The sequence below is a fragment of the Pseudophryne corroboree genome, chromosome 2 (assembly GCF_028390025.1).
Source record: "Pseudophryne corroboree isolate aPseCor3 chromosome 2, aPseCor3.hap2, whole genome shotgun sequence".
NCBI classification, from domain to species: Eukaryota; Metazoa; Chordata; class Amphibia; order Anura; family Myobatrachidae; genus Pseudophryne; species Pseudophryne corroboree.
Window position 1 is genome coordinate 148681564 of NC_086445.1, and position 24974 is coordinate 148706537.

General features: G+C 50.3%; 1 protein-coding gene across 9 annotated transcripts in view; it reads left to right on the top strand.

Annotated features, from left to right (window-relative positions):
- NBEA (neurobeachin) overlaps window positions 1-24974 on the top strand; it is a 1049301-nt gene that overhangs the window by 502426 nt on the left and 521901 nt on the right. For all 9 annotated transcript variants that reach the window (XM_063951811.1, XM_063951806.1, XM_063951798.1 and 6 more), the window contains one exon: window positions 19213-19339. In XM_063951811.1, coding sequence (XP_063807881.1) covers window positions 19213-19339 — 127 coding nt within the window. The remainder of the gene's footprint in view (window positions 1-19212; window positions 19340-24974) is intronic.

A 24974-nucleotide genomic window follows, 5' to 3' on the forward strand; every position in this document is an offset into this window, starting at 1 on the left:
TATAAATAAAGGATAATATTAATAATAATATTTCCACTCTACGGGTGTCGTGAACACCCACGAGTGGGAATAGCCCATGTTAGCCGGAATTCTGGCTGTCGGCATTGTCAGTGGTCGGGATTCCGGCGTCGGTATCCTGACTGCTGGCAATGGAACCGCATCCCATCCTCACCAAGTCCTAAACTTAGAAAAATCTAATGTGGCAAGAAACAAAACAAAAAAAACATTTTTTTTTCTGCTGCGGGGTACACTGGGCTCCACAAGGATAGACATTGGGGGTGTAGAGTAGGATCTTGATCCGAAGCACCAACAGGCTCAAAAGCTTTGACCTTCTTCCCAAGATGCATAGCGCCGCCTCCTATATCACCCCGCCTCCGTGCACAGGAGCTCAGTTTGTAGTTGGTGCTTGCAGTGCAAGCATGTAACAGGAAGAGCTGCTCACAGCAGCTCTATAAAAGCTTTTTCTGAGGAAAAAAAGAAGACTACAAGGGCTGCAGCAGAGGCACAGATTGTGCTGGATGTCGGTAGACATTGCCTGCTGCAGGTCCATCTCTCCAGCGGCGCTGTACACTCCCGTGCCCTGGTTGCCGGGTACCTATAGGAGGCTCCGGTTTTCTTCACGTTAGACACACACGGCTGGGGCTCTCCAGGATCGCGTGGCCGCGCTTTGGGAGGTGGTAAGTGGGTCCCGCTTGCGGGACCTGGTCTTTATCGCGATCCGGCGCGGTCAGTGTGAGGCGGGCCGCGCATGCTGGCGGTGGACACTGTGGCAGTACAGGCGATCCCACTAGATCACCAGGGCATGGGCGCAGGTCAGGTTTTCTCTCTAAACCGGTTTTTATATCGCCCACAGTACCCCGTGGTTTTGCCAGCAGAGGGGAAAAGGCTTAGACCTGAAGGCCCTCCCCCAGCCCCAGGGCGCCATTTCCAGCAAGTGTTCCCGCCCTGGAGCTGCATTTCTGTCTTTTCTTCACTCCCTGTCAGTGTCTGTGGCGCCATTATTCCTCAGTTCACTGTTCCTGGGACTGCTTGGGCAAATTCACCTATGTAAAGCCGCCTGGTTGTCAGCGCTGTGACTTTACATGACACTTAAGTATTCTACCTGCCTTTTTAGACAGTGATAGTTAAGAAAGAGTGCATTTAGTCAGTGTTTTATAGTACAATTACCCTGTGATATACATCCAGTTCTTACTGTGTACTGTTATATCTATTGACTATTTAGCAATATGAGCTAGTCCAGTGCAGTATTATTGTCAGTAATAACCTCTGCATTGTACAAACTGTGACTTTCTGTGTGTGCATTTGATAGCTGAGTGGTGTCCATTTCGTGTCTTTCACTCAACTTGCTATCCCTATATTCCATAACCTGAGGGGGCTTGGTGCGTCAGGTGTTATCTAATATAGGATTTTCACAGAGATATACGTTGTGACGTATTTTTCTCTGTGATTTAGTTACCATATCTCTCCTTTATCTCTGCTAGTGCTGACTACACTGCGCAAGGGTTTGGGTTTAGAGGTATAGTGCTGCTGGTAATTGTACTGTTACCTCATACTGCAAGTTATATCATGTCTGCTTCTGAGGATAACGGTTCTGGGGCGGAACACACTGCTGGTGTTTGTGAAGCCACAGACACATATGAGGAGAATATAGCAGCTGTGGGCTCTGGTTCTGGGGGCTCCTTGCCCCCCAGTGGGACTGTGGCAGCGGAGGCACATACTGACCCACTGTGGGCCGCTTTTTCCATGCTTCTGCATACGCTAGTTCATAAACTAACACCCCCTATGGGACCCCCAATGCCGGTACAACCGTATGTGGTCCCTGCAGCTAACCCGCCGTGGGCGGACGATTTATCTGCTCAATTAAAGAAGTTGAACCAGTCCTCGACTACTAAAAAGTCTGACCAATGCTCGCCTAGGTCCAAGAGGTCCTCTAAGCGAGCGCTTGTCTCCTCACAATCCACTGCTGTCACTGACACCTCGTCTGATGAAGACGGCACATATACTGACCCCACAGGTTCTGACTCAGATACGGCTGATGGGGAGGGTAGTTCACATGTGGATGTTCCTGATCTTTTGGAGGCTATTAAGTTAATTCTGCAGATTACGGATGATCCCGAGCCATCCGTCCCTCCTAAGAAACCAGATAGGTTCTAGCGTCAGAAGGTGGTTAAACAAGTTTTACCTCACTCTGATCACCTAGTGGATATACATCAGGAACCCTGGGAAAACCCGGGTGCCTCAAAAGAAGATGCTGGCTCGCTATCCCCTCGCGCCAGAGCTGTCTAAAAATTGGGAAACGCCTCTTCCAGTGGACTCGCATGTGGCTAGGATGGTGGTTTCCTCAGCTCTACCTGTCACTACCGTCACGTTTCTAAAAGAGCCTACGGATAAACGTGTGGAGGGTTGTCTGAAAGCGATTTACACCCTCACGGGTGCTGCACAAAGACCCACTATTACAGCTACATGGGCTGCAGAGGCTATTGAAGCATGGGCCTTGGAGTTAGAAGCTGAAATCTCCTCTGACCATGCTAGACAATGCTTGTCATATATTGTCACAGCTTCTCGATATATTAAAGAGGCGGCTTCTGATGCCGGTATTCTGGCAGCCAAGGCCTCTACTACGTCAGTCCTGGCTCTCCGGATATTGTGGCTGAGATCCTGGTCTGTGGATCTGGACTCTAGAAAAACCCTGGAGGTACTCCCTTTCAAGGGAGATATTCTGTTTGGGGAGGACTTAAATAAGATAGTGGCTGACTTGGCTACTGCCAAAACTGCCTGTCTGCCTAATACCGCTCCTTCTGTGTCGAAGGCTAAAGGTACGTCCTTTCGCCCCTTTCGTCCTTCAGGTAAAGCAAAAGGTCAGGCGTACCATAAGCAGGCCCGCACTTCCAAACCTGGTAAGCCGAAGCCCAAAAGAGCCTGGGCTGCCCGTCAGCCAGCTGCCAAGACCGATAAGCCTGCCGCATGACGGGGCGGGCCTCCCCCTGGGGGATCCCAGGGTGGGGGGCCGGCTTCTAGGGTATACCCAGGAATGGTTGAATACCACTTCTGATGCCTGGGTACGGGAAGTCGTCACTCGAGGTTACGCCATAGCCTTCAAAAACCGACACCCTCATCGATTTTGCCAGACAGACGGGTCTTTGGACCATACAAAGGTAAAAACTCTACACTTGGTGGTACAGACCCTCCTGGATACAGGAATTGTAGTACAGGTGCCTCTTGCTCAGAGGGGCCGGGGGTACTATTCTCTGCTGTTTGTAGTCCCGAAACCGAATTTGTCCTCCTTGCCCATTCTCAACCTCAAGGCATTGAACAGGTTTGTGAAGATTTCCAAGTTCCGTATGGAAACCCTTCGCTCTATAGTTTTGGCCTTGGAACCTGGGGACTACATGGTCTCCCTGGACATACAGGATGCTTACCTGCATATTCCTATAACAGTGTCACATCAACAATACCTGAGGTTTGCTATTGGCAACATCCATTACCAGTTTCGGGCATTTCCTTTTGTTTTAACAACGGCTCCGCAAGTCTTCACCAAAGTTATGGCGGTGATGACGGTGGTACTCCGCCGTCAAGGGGTCAGGATACTGCCGTATCTGGACGACTTGTTAATCCTGGCAAATTCCCCAGATCTTCTCCTACGTCATCTGGATATGACGGTCCGGTTTCTACAAGCCCGCAGATGGCTCATCAACTGGAAGAAATCCTCCCTGGTCCCTGCTCAGAGCATGGTGCACCTGGGAGCGCTGTTGGACACTCACAACCAGAGGTTGTTCTTGTCTCAGGAGAAAGTCCTGAAGCTTCAGGACAGGAGTCGTTGCTTCCTTTCTCGTCCGCAAGTGTCGATACATTCGGCAATGCAGGTGCTGGGCCTCATGGTATCAGCATTCGACATGGTGGAGTATGCTCAATTCCGTTCTCGCCCCCTCCAGAGGCTGATTCTAGCCAAATGGGACGGCCTGCCTCACCGGATCAGATCTCACATGATCTTATTGACTCCGGAGGTCCGTCTGTCGCTGCTTTGGTGGCTCCAGGACCAACAATTGTGCAGGGGTCGTCCCTTCTGGATATCCAACTGGGTCCTGTTGACGACAGATGCCAGTATAAGAGGTTGGGGCGAGGTGCTGGAGCAGCATTCCCTTCAGGGTCGGTGGACCAATGAAGGAAGTCTCACGGATTCTACGTTGGGCAGAACGCCATCTACCGGCCATATTGGCAATATTCATTCCGGGAGTCCTGAATTGGGAAGCGGGCTTTCTCAGTCGTCAGGACGTGCATGCCGGTGAGAGGGGCCTCCATCCAGAAGTGTTTCAACTCCTCGTGGAAAAGTGGGGTCTTCCAGATGTGGATCTGATGGCGTCTCGACACAATCACAAGGTTCCGGTCTTCGGAGCAAGGACAAGGGATCCTCAAGCAGCATTCGTGGATGCGCTAGTGGTGCCGTGGAGATTTCGGCTGCTGTACGTGTTCCCTCCGGTGTCACTCCTCCTGCCCAGGATAATTCGGAAGTTCAAGCAAGTAAAAGGAAATCTGCTTCTCATAGCTCCGGCGTGGCCCGAACGGCACTGGTTCTCAGACCTGCAGGGCCTGTTGTCAGAGCGTCCAATTCTACTTCCGCAACGCCCAGACCTCCTCGTTCAGGGCCCCTGTGTCTACCAGGACCTAACCCGACTGTCTTTGACGGCGTGGCTCTTGAAGCTTCCGTCTTGAGGGCTAAGGGTTTTTCTGAAGAGGTCATTAAAACTATGTTGCGGGCCCGGAAACCGGCTTCTGCTCGGATTTACCATAGGGTCTGGCATTCCTACTTTGTTTGGTGCGCATCTAACAATTATGACGCTTCCAAGTACAGCCAAGCTTTTGGCTTTTCTGCAGCAAGGCCTAGAGTTAGGCCTGCATCTGGCCTCCCTCAAGGTTCATATTTCTGCCTTGTCGGTTTGGTTTCAGAGAAAAATTGCGACTTTGCCTGATGTTCATACTTTCACTCAGGGTGTGTTGCGTATCCAACCTCCCTATGTCCCGCCTGTGGCTCCTTGGGACTTGTCGGTGGTTTTGGAGGCGTTGCAGGAACCTACATTTGAACCCCTTGGTTCAGCTGACCTTAAGTGGCTTTCCTTTAAGGTGGTGGTCTTGCTGGCTATTGCCTCTGCTAGAAGAGTGTCGGATCTGGGTGCCTTGTCTTGTAGTTCCCCATATCTGGTTTCTTAGGACTCGTCCCGGTTATTTACCTAAGGTGGTTTCTTCGTTCCACCTTAATCAGGAGATTGTGGTTCCGGCCTTTGTCTCTCCTGATTTGTCTCCCAAAGAGCGGTCTTTGGATGTGGTACGGGCTCTCCGTATCTATGTGAAGAGAACTGCTTCTGTTAGGAAATCTGATTCTCTCTTTATTCTGTTTGGATTTCACAAACGGGGCTGGCCTGCTTACAAGCAGACTTTAGCCAGATGGATTAGAATGGTGATTGCACATGCTTATGTGAGGGCTGGTCTGTCAGCTCCTGCTCACATTAAGGCCCATTCTACTCGGTCTGTTGGACCTTCTTGGGCGGCCCGCCGTGGTGCGACCCTTGAACAATTGTGCATGGTGGCTACGTGGTCCTCAGTGAACACATTCATTAGGTTCTATGCCTTTGATACCGCCGCTTCCCAGGATGCTTCCTTTGGATGCCGGGTTCTTGTGCCCGCTACTGTGCGTCCCCTCCCATAAGGAACTGCTTTAGGACATCCCCAATGTCGATCCTTGTGGAGCCCAGTGTACCCCGCAGCAGAAAATGAGTTTTATGGTAAGAACTTACCTTTGTTAAAACTCTTTCTACAAAGTACACTGGGCTCCACAAGGCGCCCACCCTGACGCACTTAGCTTCTTTGGGTTGGTATGGCATTAGCCGCTGACACTTCTCCTGTCGGGAGAGTGTGGTGTTTGTGGCAACTGGCAGTTGTCGTCTCTTTTACTTGCTACTGCATTGGGCTGGTTAACAAAACTGAGCTCCTGTGCATGGAGGCGGGGTGATATAGGAGGCGGTGCTATGCATCTTGGGAAGAAGGTCAAAGCTTTTGAGCCTGTTGGTGCTTCGGATCAAGATCCTACTCTACACCCCCAATGTCTATCCTTGTGGAGCCCAGTGTACCTCGCAGAAAGAGTTTTAACAAAGGTAAGTTCTTACCATAAAACTCGTTTTTGTGTTCAATCTCCTATATAATAGCCCAGATCTGTGACTTTGTGACTCATTTGCTAACGCTGGGCGGAGTCACAACACTGGGCGGAGTTAGTCAAATGAGTCACAGATCTGGGCAAATCTATAGGAGACTAGGAGCAGAAGCAGATGGTATGGGCATGGCACAGGCAGGGGTGCATACCTACCAGCTTTCTTCAGGCAGGAGGGACACACATGCGGCGAAAAGGAGGCGTGACCAACGAAAAGGGGCGTGGCTTCACCTGAGGGCCCCCGTTTTCGTCAGTGAGGGGGCATGCCCAGCGCTCTGTGAGCTGCTGGCATGCCCCCAGGCAGTGCCGTAACTAGACATTTTAGCGCTGTGTGCAAGAAACGGCATCAGCGCCCCCCACCCCTATCTAAATTGGGCAGCGCGCGCCTACGGCGCGCAACTTTTTTATAGGGGTGTGGCTTCATGGGGAAGGGGTGTGGCCACAAAATAATACCAGTTCATATTATGGTGCACAGTAGTCTCTATTCAAATTACGCCGCACAGTAGCGCCACTACACCAGGTAGAGCACCTTTTTACACATCACAGCAGACAGCGTCCCCTTTTTACACATCACGGCAGACAGCGTCCCCTTTTTACACATTACGGCAGACAGCGTCCCCTTTTTACACATCACGGCAGACAGCGTCCCCTTTTTACACATTGCGACAGAGCCTCCTTTTTACACATTACGGCAGACAGCGTCCCCCTTTTTACACATTACGGCAGACAGCGTCCCCGTTTTACACATTACGGCAGACAGAGCCCCCTTTTTACACATTACGGCAGACAGCGTCCCCTTTTTACACATTACGGCAGAGTCTCCCTTTTTACACATTGCGGCAGACAGCGTCACCCTTTTTACACTTTATGGCAGACAGTGTCTCCCTTTTTACACATTGTGACAGACAGCACCCCCCTTTTTACACATCACGGCAGACAGAGTCCCCTTTTTACACATGGATGCTATGTTGGACCTTCTGTAAGAAGTACCTAGGATGGCAGTGTGGACAGTTATTGTTTATATGGGTGTAGTATGGCTGACCGGCGGTCTCCTGACCGCCGGTCAGCTTACCGACGCCGGGATCCCGGCAGCATACCGACGCCGGGATCCTGGTGGGGAAGGGCGAGTGCAGCAAGCCCCTTGCGGGCTCGGTGGCAACCTGCGGTCGCCACGGGTTCTATTCCCACTCTATGGGTGTCGTGGACACCCACGAGTGGAAATAGTCCCTGTTGGTCGGCATGCCGACCATCGGGATAGTGATCCTTCGGGACGGTGGAGAAGGTCATGTGACTGTCGGTCAGCAGACCGCCGGTCACATGAATACCACCTGTTTATATTGGGAGTGCTGCCACAAGATTTTCAAAATACTGACAGCGGCATCTTGGAGATTAAAATCCCAACACTTGCTAGTTATGTAAAATAACCCTGATCCCTACCCTCCCCCCCCCCCCCATAATTTGAACCCTCCCCAGTGGTGCCTAACCCTAACCCCCCGTTCCCGCAGCCCAACCCTTCCTCCCCCGCAGCCTACTCCTAACCCTCCCACCCACCCCCAGCCTAACCTCTCCCCCCAAAATAGTCAGATATAAAAAGGGATAAGCACTACTTAAGGACCTGCTGCAGGGGGGTGGTGTATGATAGGCTTGGCTCCTCTCTGCACTGCAGTGAGTCAGGATGGCAGGTTATTCAGTCTGCTAGATCTCACTTTGGTATCAAGGGACAGTATGCAAAGTACTTGCCACTTTTCAAGTGTATTCAAACACTGTTGAATACACTTGAATTATTTTGCATACTGTCCCTTGCTCACAGCATGAGTGAGATCTTGCAGACAGGCAGAATGGAGAGGAGCTGCCCAGCAGCCAGCACAGTAAAAATTGGGTGTATTGTAATATGTAATGGGCAGTTGGATTTAGGGGGTGCACTTATCATCCTATGTGTGTGTATCCCTTCAGCCAGTGTTAAATCTAGATCAATTCTATGTCCCTACTACTACCCCTCCCCCCCTGCCATGTGTCCCTATAACTACCCCACCCAGCCACTACTAATAATGGTATCAACCCCACCCCAGCTGCCATATGTCCCTACAACTACCACCACCCAGTCCCTAATACAACTAGTCACCCCCACCAGCCATGTGTCACTACCACTGCAATCACCCCTCCCCAGCAGCCGTGTGTCAATACGCTAACTGTCTCCTGGATGCACAGGGGCAGGGTAAGCAGACTCCGGACTCTGCCAGGGAGCGATTGCTGCGGTGCTATCATCTTGTATACCCACCGCCTGCCGGTCCCTGCGCACCTACTCACCTCTGCTCTCTGCCGCGCTGAGATCCGAGGCGGGGACACGCATGGAACGGGTTGCGGGAAGCAGCTCAAGCATTACCGCGGCCACCAATGATTGGTGAAATATCTCCGCCCCAGGTGAAGGTCCCGCCCTCGGCCTCCTCCACTTGCTCCACAGCTCCGTGGCCTCCTTGTACGGGTTTGAGGTTGGTCATCGGGACGGGAGGGTTGGGGAAAGTGAGGAGGAACGCGGTCACTGGTGGGAGGCGGAGCTGACACTCAGGCATCGGCGCTATCTAGTATAGATAGGTGCAGGTTGCGCCCCAGCTCATCCTGCGCTGTGTGCAAGGCGCACATAGCTAGTTACGGCTCTGCCCCCAGGGGCGGATTATGAGTCCGGGGGGCCCAGGGCACTTGAGACAGGGGGGCCCTATCTCATTGCTGTGCCTGCTGTGGTTTTGGGGGCGTGGCCTAATCGTGGCTGTGTGGCCACGCCCCCTTATGCAAATTCTGGAGATTTTTTTTTTCCATGGGATTTTGGCCCCTCAGCTAGGGGTAAATCCAGAGGGGGTGGTCGCTCCCCCCTACACACCCGCACAGGCAGAAGAAAGCAGGGAGGCTGCTGCCTCCATGCAACACCACAGACCTGCCAACACGCAGCAGCGTGCGCTGGCTGTAGCACAATGCTGCTGCTGTTACTGGCAGGACGGGGAGCTTAAGAGCTGGGACAGAGCTACTCCAGCCAGGGAGGCCCCTAAAACTGTGGGGCCCACGGTACGTACCCCCTGGCCCTCCCCCCTTAAACCAGCTCTGCTGCCGGAACCCCCGCTTAATCCGTACCCCCTGATGCCCCCTCTCCTCCTGTCTCCACCTGCTAAGCAGAACAGCGAGTTCAGGAGCTTCCCAACTGACCCCCCTTCACCGCGGGACACTGCGGGCCACGGGTGGGACAGCGGGACAGACCCAAAAAAATGGGACTGTCCCGCGAAAATCGGGACAGTGGGGAGGTATGGGGTTGTGTGAGGGGGTGTGCCGTACAGACAGACTGGCACCGGCTTACTGTGTGCTTGACCCCCCACATCAGCAAACTCAGCAGGGGCTCTCTGGCGCGGAGGAGCGTCACTTTCTGGCACACTCCACGCTTCTTAGCTGCAGTTTTGTGGGGCACCTGCCGCTGTGCAGGTTCCATAGTGCCTCTGTTATCTCCAGCCCCGGCAACCCCACCGCTAGCTGCAGCGCTGCCACCCGCAGTGAGGTGCGCCCAGCTCCTTCACACACTTTAGCCGGCGGGTAGCGCTGCAGAAGTCCGCGCTGATTGCAGGCTCCGACCCCCTCCTCCCTCCAGCCGCAGCGTCTCCTGGGAGCTAACCAGTCACTCCCAGTCTCCCCTCTCTACAGTGCCCGGCAGCCGCGAGGCCCGCGCCGCGTGCAAGCCACGACTCCCTCCTCCCTCCAGCCGCAGCGTCTCCTGGAGGGGTTACCAGTCACTCCCAGTGTCCCCTTATCACAGGGCCTGGCAGCCGCGAGGCCCGCGCCGCGCGCATGCTATATGACCCCCTCCTCCCTCCAGCCGCAGCATCTCCCGGGGACTAACCAGTCACTCCCAGTCTCCCCTTACCACAGTGCCTGGCAGCTGTGTGAGGTCTGCGGTGTGTGACTGAGGAGGGGGGAGGGATGCGGACGGGCAGAGGAAGCAGGACTCCAGCCTGAGAGAGTCAGCCATGCCAAGTCTCCACCAGCAGCAGATCCCAACAGGTTGGAGTGGAACAGCAGCATCCAGCAGCAGTGACTCCGGTAAGACACATCTGTCTGTCACCACTGTTCTGTCCCTAATACCAATCTCTCCCGTGCCCTGTGTTCTGTCATGTCCCTGTCACCCCTGGCCTTGCCCTGTCACCCCTGGCCTTGCCCTGTCACCCTTATCCTGGCCCTTTCACCCGTATCCTGGCCATTTCACCCTTATCCTGGCCCTTATCCTGGCCATTTCACCCTTATCCTGGCCCTGTCACCCTTATGCTGGCCCTGTCACCCCTGTGCTTGCCCTGTCAACCCTATAATGGCCCTGTCACCCCTGTCCTGGTCCTGCCGCCCCTACCCTGGCCATGTCACCCCTATCCTGTCCCTGTCATTTCTGTCCTGGCCCCGTTGCCCCTGTCCTGGCCCCATCACCCCTGTACCGGCCCCGTCACCCCTGTCCTGGCCCCGTCACCCCTGTTCTGACCCCGTCACCCCTGTCCTGGCCCTGTTACTGCATACCCTCCAACTACCTTTTTGGCAGGTACAGTCCCCGCAGCGCCTCCAGACCCCTCCCCAATGCACCACACCTCCGCACCTTCCCCTCCACCACATGCGGCACCCCACCCCTCCCCCATACGCAGTGCCTCTAGACCCCCTACACAACCCACGGCTCCCACTCCCCCGCCCCTCCACCACCCACAGCACCTCCAGGCCCCCTCCACCATCCACCCCCCATATATGTCTCCCCCCACACCTGCCCCCCCTCCACCCACAGCATCTGCAGACACCCTCCTCAATCCGTGGTTCCCCCCCCCACTCCTCCCCCACCCACGGCACCCCTACACCTCTGCCCCTCCACCACCTGCAGCGCTTCGAGACCCCCTTCCCCATCTGCCGCACCACCTGTACCTGCTCCTCCCCCACCCATGGTGCCTCCAGACCCCCTACCCCACCCCCGCCAACCCCGCCCTTTCCCATCCCACAGCACCTCTGGAACCCTTCACCCATCCGCAACATCCCCGCCCCTGCCCCTCTCCCACCCATGGCACCCCTGCCCCTCCCCCACCTGCAGTGCCTCTGGACCCCTCCCCCATCTGCAGCCCCCACTCCTCTGCCCCTCCCCCATCCGTAGCACCTCCCAACCCTTCCCCATCCGGGCCCCCCCACGCATCCGCCCCCTCCTCCACCCGCAATATTTAACCACTAACAAAGGAATGCAGGTAATACTCCATATAATACAAATATTGAACCCGAGAAAGGCATGCAAGGGTTAAGGGGGCGTAGCCCCTTGCGACGGTGTGAAGAGCGCCCGTAGGGCGCGATGAAGCACCTAGTAAAATAATAAAAGCCTACATGTGGAAGCCATATATGAAGGAAATGTATGCCATGATTTACTAGGTTTTTTTAAACTATTAATTTTCTTCATGAGATTATCAGTTAAATAGCAGCTCAAGTCTTCGCCCATGTCACTGGGTAAGTGTCTGGGAGAGTGCCCTACCCCGGGGATCCTGCAGACCTTTCTGTAGAGTATGGTCTTGATTTACCAAATTCTAGGAGGAGGAGATGGTTGTTAATTATATTATGTTATGTCAAAACACAGCATTGAAAGGGAGTACGCTATTTTTCACATGACTGGATACTTTAAACTGACTTAAGTTGCTTTTACAGTTCACTTCTATGTTGTGTACAATATGTTTATGTAAAATCTGGATTGGAGTATAAAAAGATATGTGTAATAAGCATTGTAGACTATATTTGCATTTAAGCTTTGCAGCAGGCAAAACAAGTTTAGACTGTTGAAGCTCAGTTTTCCATATGTCTGTATATACAGATATAGATCGCTATGTAGCTAGATATAGATATTGTCACAGTCTGCCTTTTATACAGATGTGTCCTCATACATCTAGCCTCAATATACCATGTGATGTGAGACGCCTGGCGCTAGCAGAGTCGCAAGAGACCTGGCGTATTTCTTGTCTTTTTTTTTGTGCGTGTTTTCGTTAAAAAATGTGTCTTAATTGCATTGTGATGCATCTAGGAAGCACCAGGAGACTGTGCTGATTAATTTGATGTGCGACCCTTGGTTTAGCTGTTTGCGAGTCTGTGTATGTAACACAACAAAACTTGGCATGGGCAAAAGCAGCGGCTTTTGCATTGAAGCACTCCATATACATAGTCAGACTTTGTTGTGCACAGATATACAAGTGTTGCCTATCATATTAATCAACAGAGTCTGCTGGTGCATCTGAGTCGCATTGTAACTAAGACGCATTTTCTGGTAAAAAGACGCCCGTTGCTAGCAGAGTCTCATGGGACATGGTGCACCGAGAGAGGCTGTTTGACGCGACTGCAGTAATGATGTATGAGGACACATCTGTATACTCCTAGGGGTATATTCAATTGATGTCGAAAGCTGCCGTCTGTCGAAAAGACGTCAGTTTTTGACTTTTATAGGTCGGAAGGGGTTCCGACCTATTCAATATGACCCCAAATTATTCGTCAAGTCGAGGAATTCGACTTGTCGAAAAGCATGTGGATCGGCGGAATAGCTGCCGATCGCGTGCTTGTGTCAAACGCTCCCTTTTCGACCATCTCAATCCAACTTTAAAAACAGTCGGATTGAGATGAGCGAGCCGAGAGGAGGAGAGGGGGGAGACCAGCGGGGAGATGGGGGAGAGCAGCGTAGCCGGAGGATGTGTCACAGCTGCCGCTCACAGCAGCGTCCAGCCGAATACAGCAAGCGAGACCTGCTGGAGCTGGGTGGACGCTGCCGTGAGCGGCGGCTGTGACACATCATCCTGCTACGTTGCTATAGCTGCTGCTGTAGCGCTGCTCTCCCCCGTCTGCCCGCGGCTCTCCCTCCGTCTCAACTCCCGCATTTTAATTCGACTTTTCTCTGACGTCCTAGTGGATGCTGGGGACTCCGTCAGGACCAGGGGGAATAGCGGCTCCGCAGGAGACAGGGCACAAAAGTAAAAGCTTTAGGATCAGGTGGTGTGCACTGGCTCCTCCCCCTATGACCCTCCTCCAAGCCTCAGTTAGATTTTTGTGCCCGGCCGAGAAGGGTGCAATCTAGGTGGCTCTCCTAAAGAGCTGCTTAGAGTAAAAGTTTTGTTAGGTTTTTTATTTTCAGTGAGTCCTGCTGGCAACAGGCTCACTGCATCGAGGGACTTAGGGGAGAGAAGTGAACTCACCTGCGTGCAGGATGGATTGGCTTCTTAGGCTACTGGACACCATTAGCTCCAGAGGGAGTCGGAACACAGGTCTCACCCTGGGGTTCGTCCCGGAGCCGCGCCGCCGACCCCCTTGCAGATGCCGAAAAGTGAAGAGGTCCAGAAACCGGCGGCAGAAGACTTTTCAGTCTTCATAAGGTAGCGCACAGCACTGCAGCTGTGCGCCATTGTTGTCAGCACACTTCATAGCAACGGTCACTGAGGGTGCAGGGCGCTGGGGGGGGCGCCCTGGGCAGCAATGATAGTACCTTATTCTGGCTAAAAATACATCACATATAGCCCCTGGGGGCTATATGGATGTATTTAACCCCTGCCAGGTCTCAGAAAAACTGGAGAAGAAGCCCGCCGAAAAGGGGGCGGGGCCTATTCTCCTCAGCACACAGCGCCATTTTCCCTCACAGAAATGCTGGTGGGAAGGCTCCCAGGCTCTCCCCTGCACTGCACTACAGAAACAGGGTTAAAACAGAGAGGGGGGGCACTTATTTGGCGATATGACTATATATATTAAAATGCTATAAGGGAAAAACACTTATATAAAGGTTGTCCCTGTATAATTATAGCGTTTTTGGTGTGTGCTGGCAAACTCTCCCTCTGTCTCCCCAAAGGGCTAGTGGGGTCCTGTCCTCTATCAGAGCATTCCCTGTGTGTGTGCTGTGTGTCGGTACGTGTGTGTCGACATGTATGAGGACGATGTTGGTGAGGAGGCGGAGCAATTGCCTGTAATGGTGATGTCACTCTCTAGGGAGTCGACACCGGAATGGATGGCTTATTTAAGGAATTACGTGATAATGTCAACACGCTGCAAGGTCGGTTGACGGCATGAGACGGCCGGCAAACCAATTAGTACCTGTCCAGGCGTCTCAAACACCGTCAGGGGCGTTAAAACGTCCTTTTACCTCAGTCGGTCGACACAGACACGGACACTGACTCCAGTGTCGACGGTGAAGAAACAAACGTATTTTCCTTTAGGGCCACACGTTACTTGTTAAGGGCAATGAAGGAGGTGTTACATATTTCTGATACTACAAGTACCACAAAAAAGGGTATTATGTGGAGTGTGAAAAAACTACCTGTAGTTTTTCCTGAATCAGATAAATTAAATGAAGTGTGTGATGATGCGTGGGTTTCCCCCGATAGAAAATTATTGGCGGTATACCCTTTCCCGCCAGAAGTTAGGGCGCGTTGGGAAACACCCCTTAGGGTGGATAAGGCGCTCACACGCTTATCAAAACAAGTGGCGGTACCGTCTCCAGATAGGGCCGCCCTCAAGGAGCCAGCTGATAGGAGGCTGGAAAATATCCTAAAAAGTATATACACACATACTGGTGTTATACTGCGACCAGCGATCGCCTCAGCCTGGATGTGCAGCGCTGGGGTGGCTTGGTCGGATTCCCTGACTGAAAATATTGATACCCTTGACAGGGACAGTATTTTATTGACTATAGAGCATTTAAAGGATGCATTTCTATATATGCGAGATGCACAGAGGGATATTTGCACTCTGGCATCAAGAGTAAGTGCGATGTCCATATCTGCCAGAAGTTGTTTATGGACACGACAGTGGTCAGGTGATGCAGATTCCAAACGGCACATGGAAGTATTGCCGTATAAAGGAGAAAAAGACAACGTCTTTTCAGCCTCAGTCCTTTCGTCCCCATAAGGGCAAGCGGGCAAAAGGCCAGTCATATCTGCCATGGGATAGAGGAAAGGGAAGAAGACTGCAGCAGGCAGCCCATTCCCAGAAACAGAAGCCTTCCACCGCTTCTGCCAAGTCCTCAGCATGACGCTGGGGCCGTACAAGCGGACTCGGGTGCGGTGGGGGGGGTCATCTCAAGAGTTTCAGCACGCAGTGGGCTCACTCGCAAGTGGACCCCTGGATCCTACAAGTAGTATCCCAGGGGGGTACAGATTGGAGATTCGAGACGTCTCCCCCTCGCAGGTTCCTGAAGTCTGCTTTACCAACGTCTCCCTCCGACAGGGAGGCAGTAGTGGAAACAATTCACAAGCTGTATTCCCAGCAGGTGATAATCAAAGTACCCCTCCTACAACAAGGAAAGGGGTATTATTCCACACTATATTGTGGTACTGAAGCCAGACGGCTCGGTGAGACCTATTCTAAATCTGAAATAGTTGAACACTTACATACAAAGGTTCAAATCAAGATGGAGTCACTCAGAGCAGTGATAGCGAACCAGGAAGAAGGGGACTATATGGTGTCCCGGGACATCAGGGATGCTTACCTCCATGTCCCAATTTGCCCTTCTCACCAAGGGTACCTCAGGTTCGTGGTACAGAACTGTCACTATCAGTTTCAGACGCTGCCGGTTGGATTGTCCACGGCACCCCGGGTCCTTACCAAGGTAATGGCCGAAATGATGATTCTTCTTCAAAGAAAATGGACGATCTCCTGATAGGGGCAAGGTCCAGAGAACAGTTGGAGGTCGGAGTAGCACTATCTCAAGTAGTTCTACGACAGCACGGGTGGATTCTAAATATTCCAAAACCGCAGCTGTTTCCGACGACACGTCTGCTGTTCCTAGGGATGATTCTGGACACAGTCCAGAAAAAGGTGTTTCTCCCGGAGAAGAAAGCCAGGGAGTTATCCGAGCTAGTCAGGAACCTCCTAAAACCAGGAAAAGTGTCAGTGCATCATTGCACAAGGGTCCTGGGAAAAATGGTGGCTTCTTACGAAGCGATTCCATTCGGTAGATTTCACGCAAGAACTTTTCAGTGGGATCTGCTGGAAAAATGGTCCGGATCGCATCTTCAGATGCATCAGCGGATAACCCTGTCTCCAAGGACAAGGGTGTTTCTTCTGCGGTGGCTGCAGAGTGCTCATCTACTAAAGGGCCGCAGATTCGGCATTCAGGACTGGGTCCTGGTGACCACGGATGCCAGCCTGAGAGGCTGGGGAGCAGTCACACAGGGAAAAAATTTCCAGGGAGTGTGATCAAGTCTGGAGACTTCTCTCCACATAAATATACTGGAGCTAAGGGCAATTTACAATGTTCTCAGCTTAGCAAGACCTCTGCTTCAAGGTCAGCCGGTATTGATCCAGTGGGACAACATCACGGCAGTCGCCCACGTAAACAGACAGGGCGGCACAAGAAGCAGGAGGGCAATGGCAGAAACTGCAAGGATTCTTCGCTGGGCGAAAAATCATGTGATAGCACTGTCAGCAGTGTTCATTCCGGGAGTGGACAACTGGGAAGCAGACTTCCTCAGCAGGCACGACCTCCACCCGGGAGAGTGGGGACTTCATCGGGAAGTATTCCACATGATTGTGAACCGTTGGGAAAGACCAAAGGTGGACATGATGGCGTCCCGCCTGAACAAAAAACTGGACAGGTATTGCGCCAAGTCAAGAGACCCTCAAGCAATATCTGTGGACGTTCTGGTAACACCGTGGGTGTACCAGTCAGTGTATGTGTTCCCTCCTCTGCTTCTCATAACCAAGGTACTGAGAATTATAAGACGTAGAGGAGTAAGAACTATGGGGGTAATTCCAAGTTGATCGCAGCAGGATTTTTGATAGCAATTGGGCAAAACCATGTGCACTGCAGGGGAGGCAGATATAACATTTGCAGAGAGAGTTAGATTTGGGTGGGTTATTTTATTTCTGTGCAGGGTAAATACTGGCTGCTTTATTTTTACACTGCAAATTAGATTGCAGATTGAACACACCCCACCCAAATCTAACTCTCTCTGCACATGTTATGTCTGCCCCCCCTGCAGTGCACATGGTTTTGCCCAATTGCTAACAAAAATCCTGCTGCGATCAACTTGGAATTACCCCCTATACGCGTGGCTCCGGATTGGCCAAGGAGGACGTGGCACCCGGAACTTCAAGAAATGCTCACAGAGGACTCATGGCCTCTGCCGCTAAGAAGGGACTTGCTTCAGCTAGTACCAGGTCTGTTCCAAGACTTACCGCGGCTGCGTTTGACGGCATGGCGGTGGAACGCCAGATCCTAAGGGAAAAAGGCATTCCGGAAGAGGTCATTCCTACCCTGGTCAAAGCCAGGAAGGAGGTGACCGCAAAACATTATCACCACATGTGGCGAAAATATGTTGCGTGGTGTGAGGCCAGGAAGGCCCCACGAAGAAATTTAAACTCGGTCGATTCCTGCATTTCCTGCAAACAGGAGTGTCTATGGGCCTCAAATTGGGGTCCATTAAGGTTCAAATTTCGGCCCTGTCAATTTTCTTCCAGAAAGAATTGGCTTCAGTTCCTGAAGTCCAGAAGTTGTCAAGGGAGTATTGCATATACAACCCCCTTTTTGTGCCTCCAGTGGCACTGTGGGATCTCAACGTAGTTCTGGGATTCCTCAAATCACATTTTAAACCGCTCAAATCTGTGGATTTGAAATATCTCACATGAAAAGTGACCATGCTGTTGGCCCTGGCCTCGGCCAGGCGAGTGTCAGAATTGGCGGCTTTGTCTCACAAAAGCCATATCTGATTGTCCATTCGGACAGAGCAGAGCTGCGGACTCGTCCCCAGTTTCTTCCTAAGGTGGTGTCAGCGTTTCACCTGAACCAGCTTATTGTGGTACCTGCGGCTACTAGGGACTTGGAGGACTCCAAGTTGCTAGATGTTGTCAGGGCCCTGAAAATATAGGTTTCCAGGACGGCTGGAGTCAGGAAAACTGACTTGCTGTTATCCTGTATGCACCCAACAAACTGGGTGCTCTTGCTTCTAAGCAGACGATTGCTCGTTGGATTTGTAGCACATTTCAACTTGCACATTCTGTGGCAGGCCTGCCACAGCCTAAATCTGTCAAGGCCCATTCCACAAGGAAGGTGGGCTCATCCTGGGCGGCTGCCCGAGGGGTCTCGGCATTACAACTCTGCCGAGCAGCTACGTAGTCGGGGGAGAACACGTTTGTAAAATTCTACAAATTTGATACCCTGGCTAAAGAGGACCTGGAGTTCTCTCATTCGGTGCTGCAGAGTCATCCGCACTCTCCCGCCCGTTTGGGAGCTTTGGTATAATCCCCATGGTCCTGACGGAGTCCCCAGCATCCACTAGGACGTCAGAGAAAATAAGATTTTACTTACCGATAAATCTATTTCTCGTAGCCCGTATTGATGCTGGGCGCCCATCCCAAGTGCGGATTGTCTGCAATACTTGTACATAGTTATTGTTACAAAAATCGGGTTATTATTGTTGTGAGCCATCTTTTCAGAGGCTCCGCTGTTATCATGCTGTTAACTGGGTTCAGATCACAGGTTGTACAGTGTGATTGGTGTGGCTGGTATGAGTCTTACCCGGGATTCAAAATCCTTCCTTATTGTGTACGCTCGTCCGGGCACAGTATCCTAACTGAGGCTTGGAGGAGGGTCATAGGGGGAGGAGCCAGTGCACACCACCTGATCCTAAAGCTTTTACTTTTGTGCCCTGTCTCCTGCGGAGCCGCTATTCCCCCTGGTCCTGACGGAGTCCCCAGCATCCACTACGGACTACGAGAAATAGATTTATCGGTAAGTAAAATCTTATTTTTTTAAAGTCGAATTGAGATGGCATTGAATAGCCCTTGTCGGATCCATTCCGACAAACGAATGTCGGAATGGATCCGACTTCAATTGAATATACCCCCAAATATTACAATGCAGAAACATCATCTTATCGCTTTATTGCTAAATCCTATATTGTGTGGAAAGCAACCTGACATACAATTTTATGTAACTAAATATACTGGCCTTGCGTATCTGTCGCTCTCTGTATGTTTCACTTGTCGAGATTTTGTCTCTGAAACAGGTGCAGTGGATTCGGCCTCCTCCTCTTCCTCCTCCTCGTCTAGTTTTGTAAATGGTGCTACAAGCAAGAACCTACCAGCCGTGCAGACTGTGGCTCCAATGCCTGAGGACTCTGCAGAAAGCATGAGGTAAATGCAGATTATCTGAGACGGTCTCAATGTGAAGAGACATATCGGAACACACATGCATATTAGGACAGAATACACAAACAGTACATGCAATAGGAGTTTACATTTTCCCCACATTCTACCCAACAAATGTGCAACTTCCTCTGACTTACTGTTGTCCCTTGTCTCCCATGGGACTCACAAATCTGCAGCTCAGGTAGGTAACCATATAGGAACCCGAAAAAAGGAGAGGAAAAAGAAAGTTGTTTTTTTCCCCTTTAAATTTCAATAGCTTTATTAGCAACTGTGCATTTACATTGTACCATTATAGTGTCTTACACATTCAGTATGTAACAGTATATTTCAAGTCAAGATTAACTTATTTAATACAGCTATTTAAAATCACATAAAAAAAACCCAAAAATTATGTTCTGATAAACAAAGATCGTATTACAGTGAGTGTGATTACTGTTTGCAGCAGGTTTTGCAGGTGATAAGTGAATTAGCTGCACCATATACCTAGCTGTATATAAAGGGGTACACGTTAGACGTGAATTGGAAATAGATCTGTATACAAGTACGTGTATTCACTTGAGATAATGAAAACTTAGGGATACACAAGGGATGTGGGGAGCCAGCACACACAGTTCGAGGTTTGCAGCACCTTAAGTACTTTGTCAGCCATGATATATGTAATTAAGCCGTGGATGTGGCTGGGAATGGTAACAAGCATTATGAGGAAGATATTATAGAGACGCAGCTTTTCTGGCAAGAAGCAGCAGTTCATGAGGTGTCATTTGCTTCAGCCAGGAGGAGGTTCAGCTGGTCCATGAGAGACAGCAGTCATAGTGACAAATGTACTAAGCCGTGGAGAGAAATAAAGTACCCAACCAATCAGCTTCTGTCATTTTTAAAACACAGCCTGTAACATGGCAGTTAGGAGCTGATTGGTTGGTAGTTTATCTCCCTCCCCAAATACAGTGTCATTCAAAAGTCGCAGTACACCCTTTTGTTTCAAAAACTGTGCAGGAAATAGGAAAACTGAATACTCCAGTAAGGTATTGGTGAGGTGGGCTATCTTTTAGGGTATGTACCGAACATGGGCGCCATATTGAAATCGGCCATCTTGAGTCTGTTCGTTTTCCCATTTCCAGCACAGTTTTTGAAACAAAAGGGTGTACTGCGACTTTGACAATGGTGTACTGCGACTTTTGAATCACCCTGTACACTACACAACAGCACGAATGGGCCACCATTGTCCCATCAGTACTCATTGAGAAGAATAGGCATACGTGCACAATGGCGTCCTATGGAATTGCAATACAAAAGCTGAATTTGACAAATGCATCACCAGAACTTCGCACCTTTGTAAAACGGCCTGTTCCACCACGGAACTTGATGTTTGCTGGCAAAATGCCATGCTCTTGCTCATGTCTGCAGTTACCTTTAGATCATAGCATATGCTAGATCTCATTCATTCCCTACCTCAGAAGTACAGCTCAATAATCTCAGATCATGTCCCCCATTTAACTATAACCATTGTGACTCCTGGCTCAGCATAGATTCCCCGTACATATGAGCATCAGGAAGAGCTCAGCCACCCCATTTGGTTGGCTGTTTGCAGCAAATGTTAACTCACTTTTGCTCATCCTTTTCCCATATAAAGGTAAGCATGTTGGTAAATACGCTATTATAATTTGGGGATTGGAATAATTTTTGTCAAGTTTGTATGACCCACACTGAGGTAGCAAGTCCTGTGAATTAGATAATGTCTAATGCCCTTTATAGGGATGAGATAGCGTCTCTCGGGAATATAGTGATATTCAGGGCTTAAAGTGGTCTTGGAGAGGTGGGGGAACTCACCTCACCTGCAATGCCACAGAAAGGGTGTGGCCTCACAAGGAAGGGGCGTGGCCACACAAAAGTACCACCAATTCAAAATAATGCTTCACAGTAGCACAATCTTATTCACATTGCCCGCCCCACATACTAGTGCCCTTTACACACACAATGCCCACAATAGCAGAGTCCCCCCTTTTACACAGTACGGGAGGCGGAGCCCCCTTTTACACAGTACGGCAGACAGCGTCCCCTTTTACACAGTACGACAGGTAGAGCCCCTTCCAGGGGCAAACGCAGGATTTTATGAGGGGGTTTTATATATATATATATATATATATATATATATATATATATATATATATATATACATATACACACACACTCACTCAGAGTCTTGAAAGTGCAAAAACAGACAAAAAGAGTGACATGGCAAGAGAGGGTGAGAGAGACATGGAGATAGAGACACTGCAAGAGAGACATGGCAAAAGAGAGAGAGATGAAGGGGAGACATGGCAAAATAGAGTGACATGGAGAGAGAGAGAGAGAGACATGGAGAGAGAGAGAATATCAGCAGCAGAAAGACTGGGCACCCAGAGCTGTGAATTGTGGCAGCAGTTACCTGGAGGTCTTCATGAGGAGGGCGAGTTGACTCTCCTACCAGACGCCGAGGCAGGGGCAAACGCAGGATTTTCTTGGGGGGGTTTTCGTTCACGTATGCATGTACATATGTTGTGATAGATATATATATATATATATATATATATATATACACACATACATACACTTCTGTACATATACATACATACTTACACACAGCATACATACATGCATGGCATACTTTCAAAAACATATATACATAACTACTCGGATCAAACATACACACTGCAGACACACACTGAGCATACGTACGTACGTACATATATACACACACACACACACACACACACCATACATGCATACACACAGAGCATGCATACATATACACACAGAGCATACATACACACAGCATATACACATACACACACATAGCATGCATACACACAGCACATACACACACATAGGATACATATACACACATAGGATACATACACACGGCACATGATACACACAGCACATGATACACATATAGGATACATGCACACAGCACATGATACACACATAGGATACATGAACACAGCACATGATATACACACACAGGATACATGCACACAGCACATGATACACACACACACACACACAGGATACATGCACACAGCACATGATACACACACACAGGATACATGCACACAGCACATGATACACACACACAGGATACATGCACACAGCACATGATACACACACACAGGATACATGCACACAGCACATGATACACACACAGGATACATGCACACAGCACATGATACACACACAGGATACATGCACACAGCACATGATACACACACAGGATACATGCACACAGCACATGATACACACACAGGATACATGCACACAGCACATGATACACACACAGGATACATGCACACAGCACATGATACACACACACAGGATACATGCACACAGCACATGATACACACACACAGGATACATGCACACAGCACATGATACACACACACAGGATACATGCACACAGCACATGATACACACACACAGGATACATGCACACAGCACATGATACACACACACAGGATACATGCACACAGCACATGATACACACACAGGATACATGCACACAGCACATGATACACACACAGGATACATGAACACAGCACATGATACACACACAGGATACATGCACACAGCACATGATACACACACAGGATACATGAACACAGCACATGATACACACACAGGATACATGCACACAGCACATGATACACACACAGGATACATGAACACAGCACATGATACACACACAGGATACATGCACACAGCACATGATACACACACAGGATACATGAACACAGGCCATGATACACATACAGGATACATGAACACAGGCCATGATACACATACAGGATACATGCACACAGCACATGATACACACACACACACAGGATACATGCACACAGCACATGATACACACACACACAGGATACATGCACACAGCACATGATACACACACAGGATACATGCACACAGCACATGATACACACACAGGATACATGAACACAGCACATGATACACACACAGGATACATGCACACAGCACATGATACACACACAGGATACATGCACACAGCACATGATACACACACACAGGATACATGAACACAGCACATGATACACACACAGGATACATGCACACAGCACATGATACACACATAGGATACATGAACACAGCACATGATACACACACAGGATACATGCACACAGCACATGATACACACATAGGATACATGAACACAGCACATGATACACACACAGGATACATGAACACAGGCCATGATACACATACAGGATACATGCACACAGCACATGATACACACATAGGATACATACACACAGCACATGATACACACATAGGATACATGAACACAGCACATGATACACACATAGGATACATGAACACAGCACATGATACACACATAGGATACATGAACACAGCACATGATACACACATAGGATACATGAACACAGCACATGATACACACACAGGATACATGCACACAGCACATGATACACACGTAACTTATAAACACATAGCCCCCCCCCCCTCTTCCTTCCAAACACCAGGGCAGTGGGTTCCTCACCCGGCCAACTAAGCCCCCCCCTACACTTAAAACAAATACCTGTGCTCAACTGCAGTACAGTTCACTGCAAACATTTCCGTCCTGCCTCACCTGGCCGGCCAGCTCTGTCACATGGGAGGTCTGCCTGGGAGGAGCTGCAACTTTCTCTGCAGCTACTGTTGCTCCCCGTACATTCAGCCAGCCTGCCTCCGTCCTCTCCTCAGTTAGTGGAGGCAGCTGCCGGCAGCCGCACCGCACAGTCTATTTGCGGATATGATTAATCAGCTGAGACGATGGATCGGCGTGCAGGGGGGGGTTTCTAGGTACTCGGAAACCCCCCCTGCGTGCGCGGCTCAGTCACACTCCGGCGGCTGTGGCAGAGGGGGGGGAGAGAAGGCACTTTGAACCTGGCGCCGGCTGAGCGCCATTCACGGCTCCTGGACCGTCAGCTAATGAGAAGCTGCCACTTGGCAGCTTTTCATTGGCTGGCGGTCTGCGAGCCGTGAGTGGCTCACGCCAGATTTTGAAAAAGCCTCATCTACTTCTAATTGGTGCTGCAGCCGGTCCGCGAGCCGTGATTGGCTGGCGGCCGCTGCCACCTTTATAATGGAACAGGGACAGGATGCTGTGGCCGGGCGGAGGCGGAACTGGTTCCGCCTGCAATTAGAGGTGACTGAACGCAGTTCCGGCCCACTTTAACCACTGGTGATATTCTTGTAAAGTCCTATCTTCTTTTCAGACACTGCTATTTACAAACCTTTAATACTTTTTTTCTGATTTCAAATGTGTTGCAAAGGGTTCTGCAGTGGCTGGATGTTCCGATGAGGATAGATGATTGTGTTTAGTGCATCTCTGCGCACATAAGGGGTCTGAGGGCCTACAATTAGAATATACTTTAGCTCTAGAGTTCTTTGACAGTATGTCTATCCATTAGATGAAACCTTCTCCAAATCCAAAGGCAATTAGAGTTGTTTTAAGGTTAAGCCAACGAAGATTCAAATGCCTTAGCAGCACCTTGCAAAACCAGTTCTCTTTTACTATAATTGTCATAGGGGAAATAGATATTCTCATAGTCGCTCCTGATTG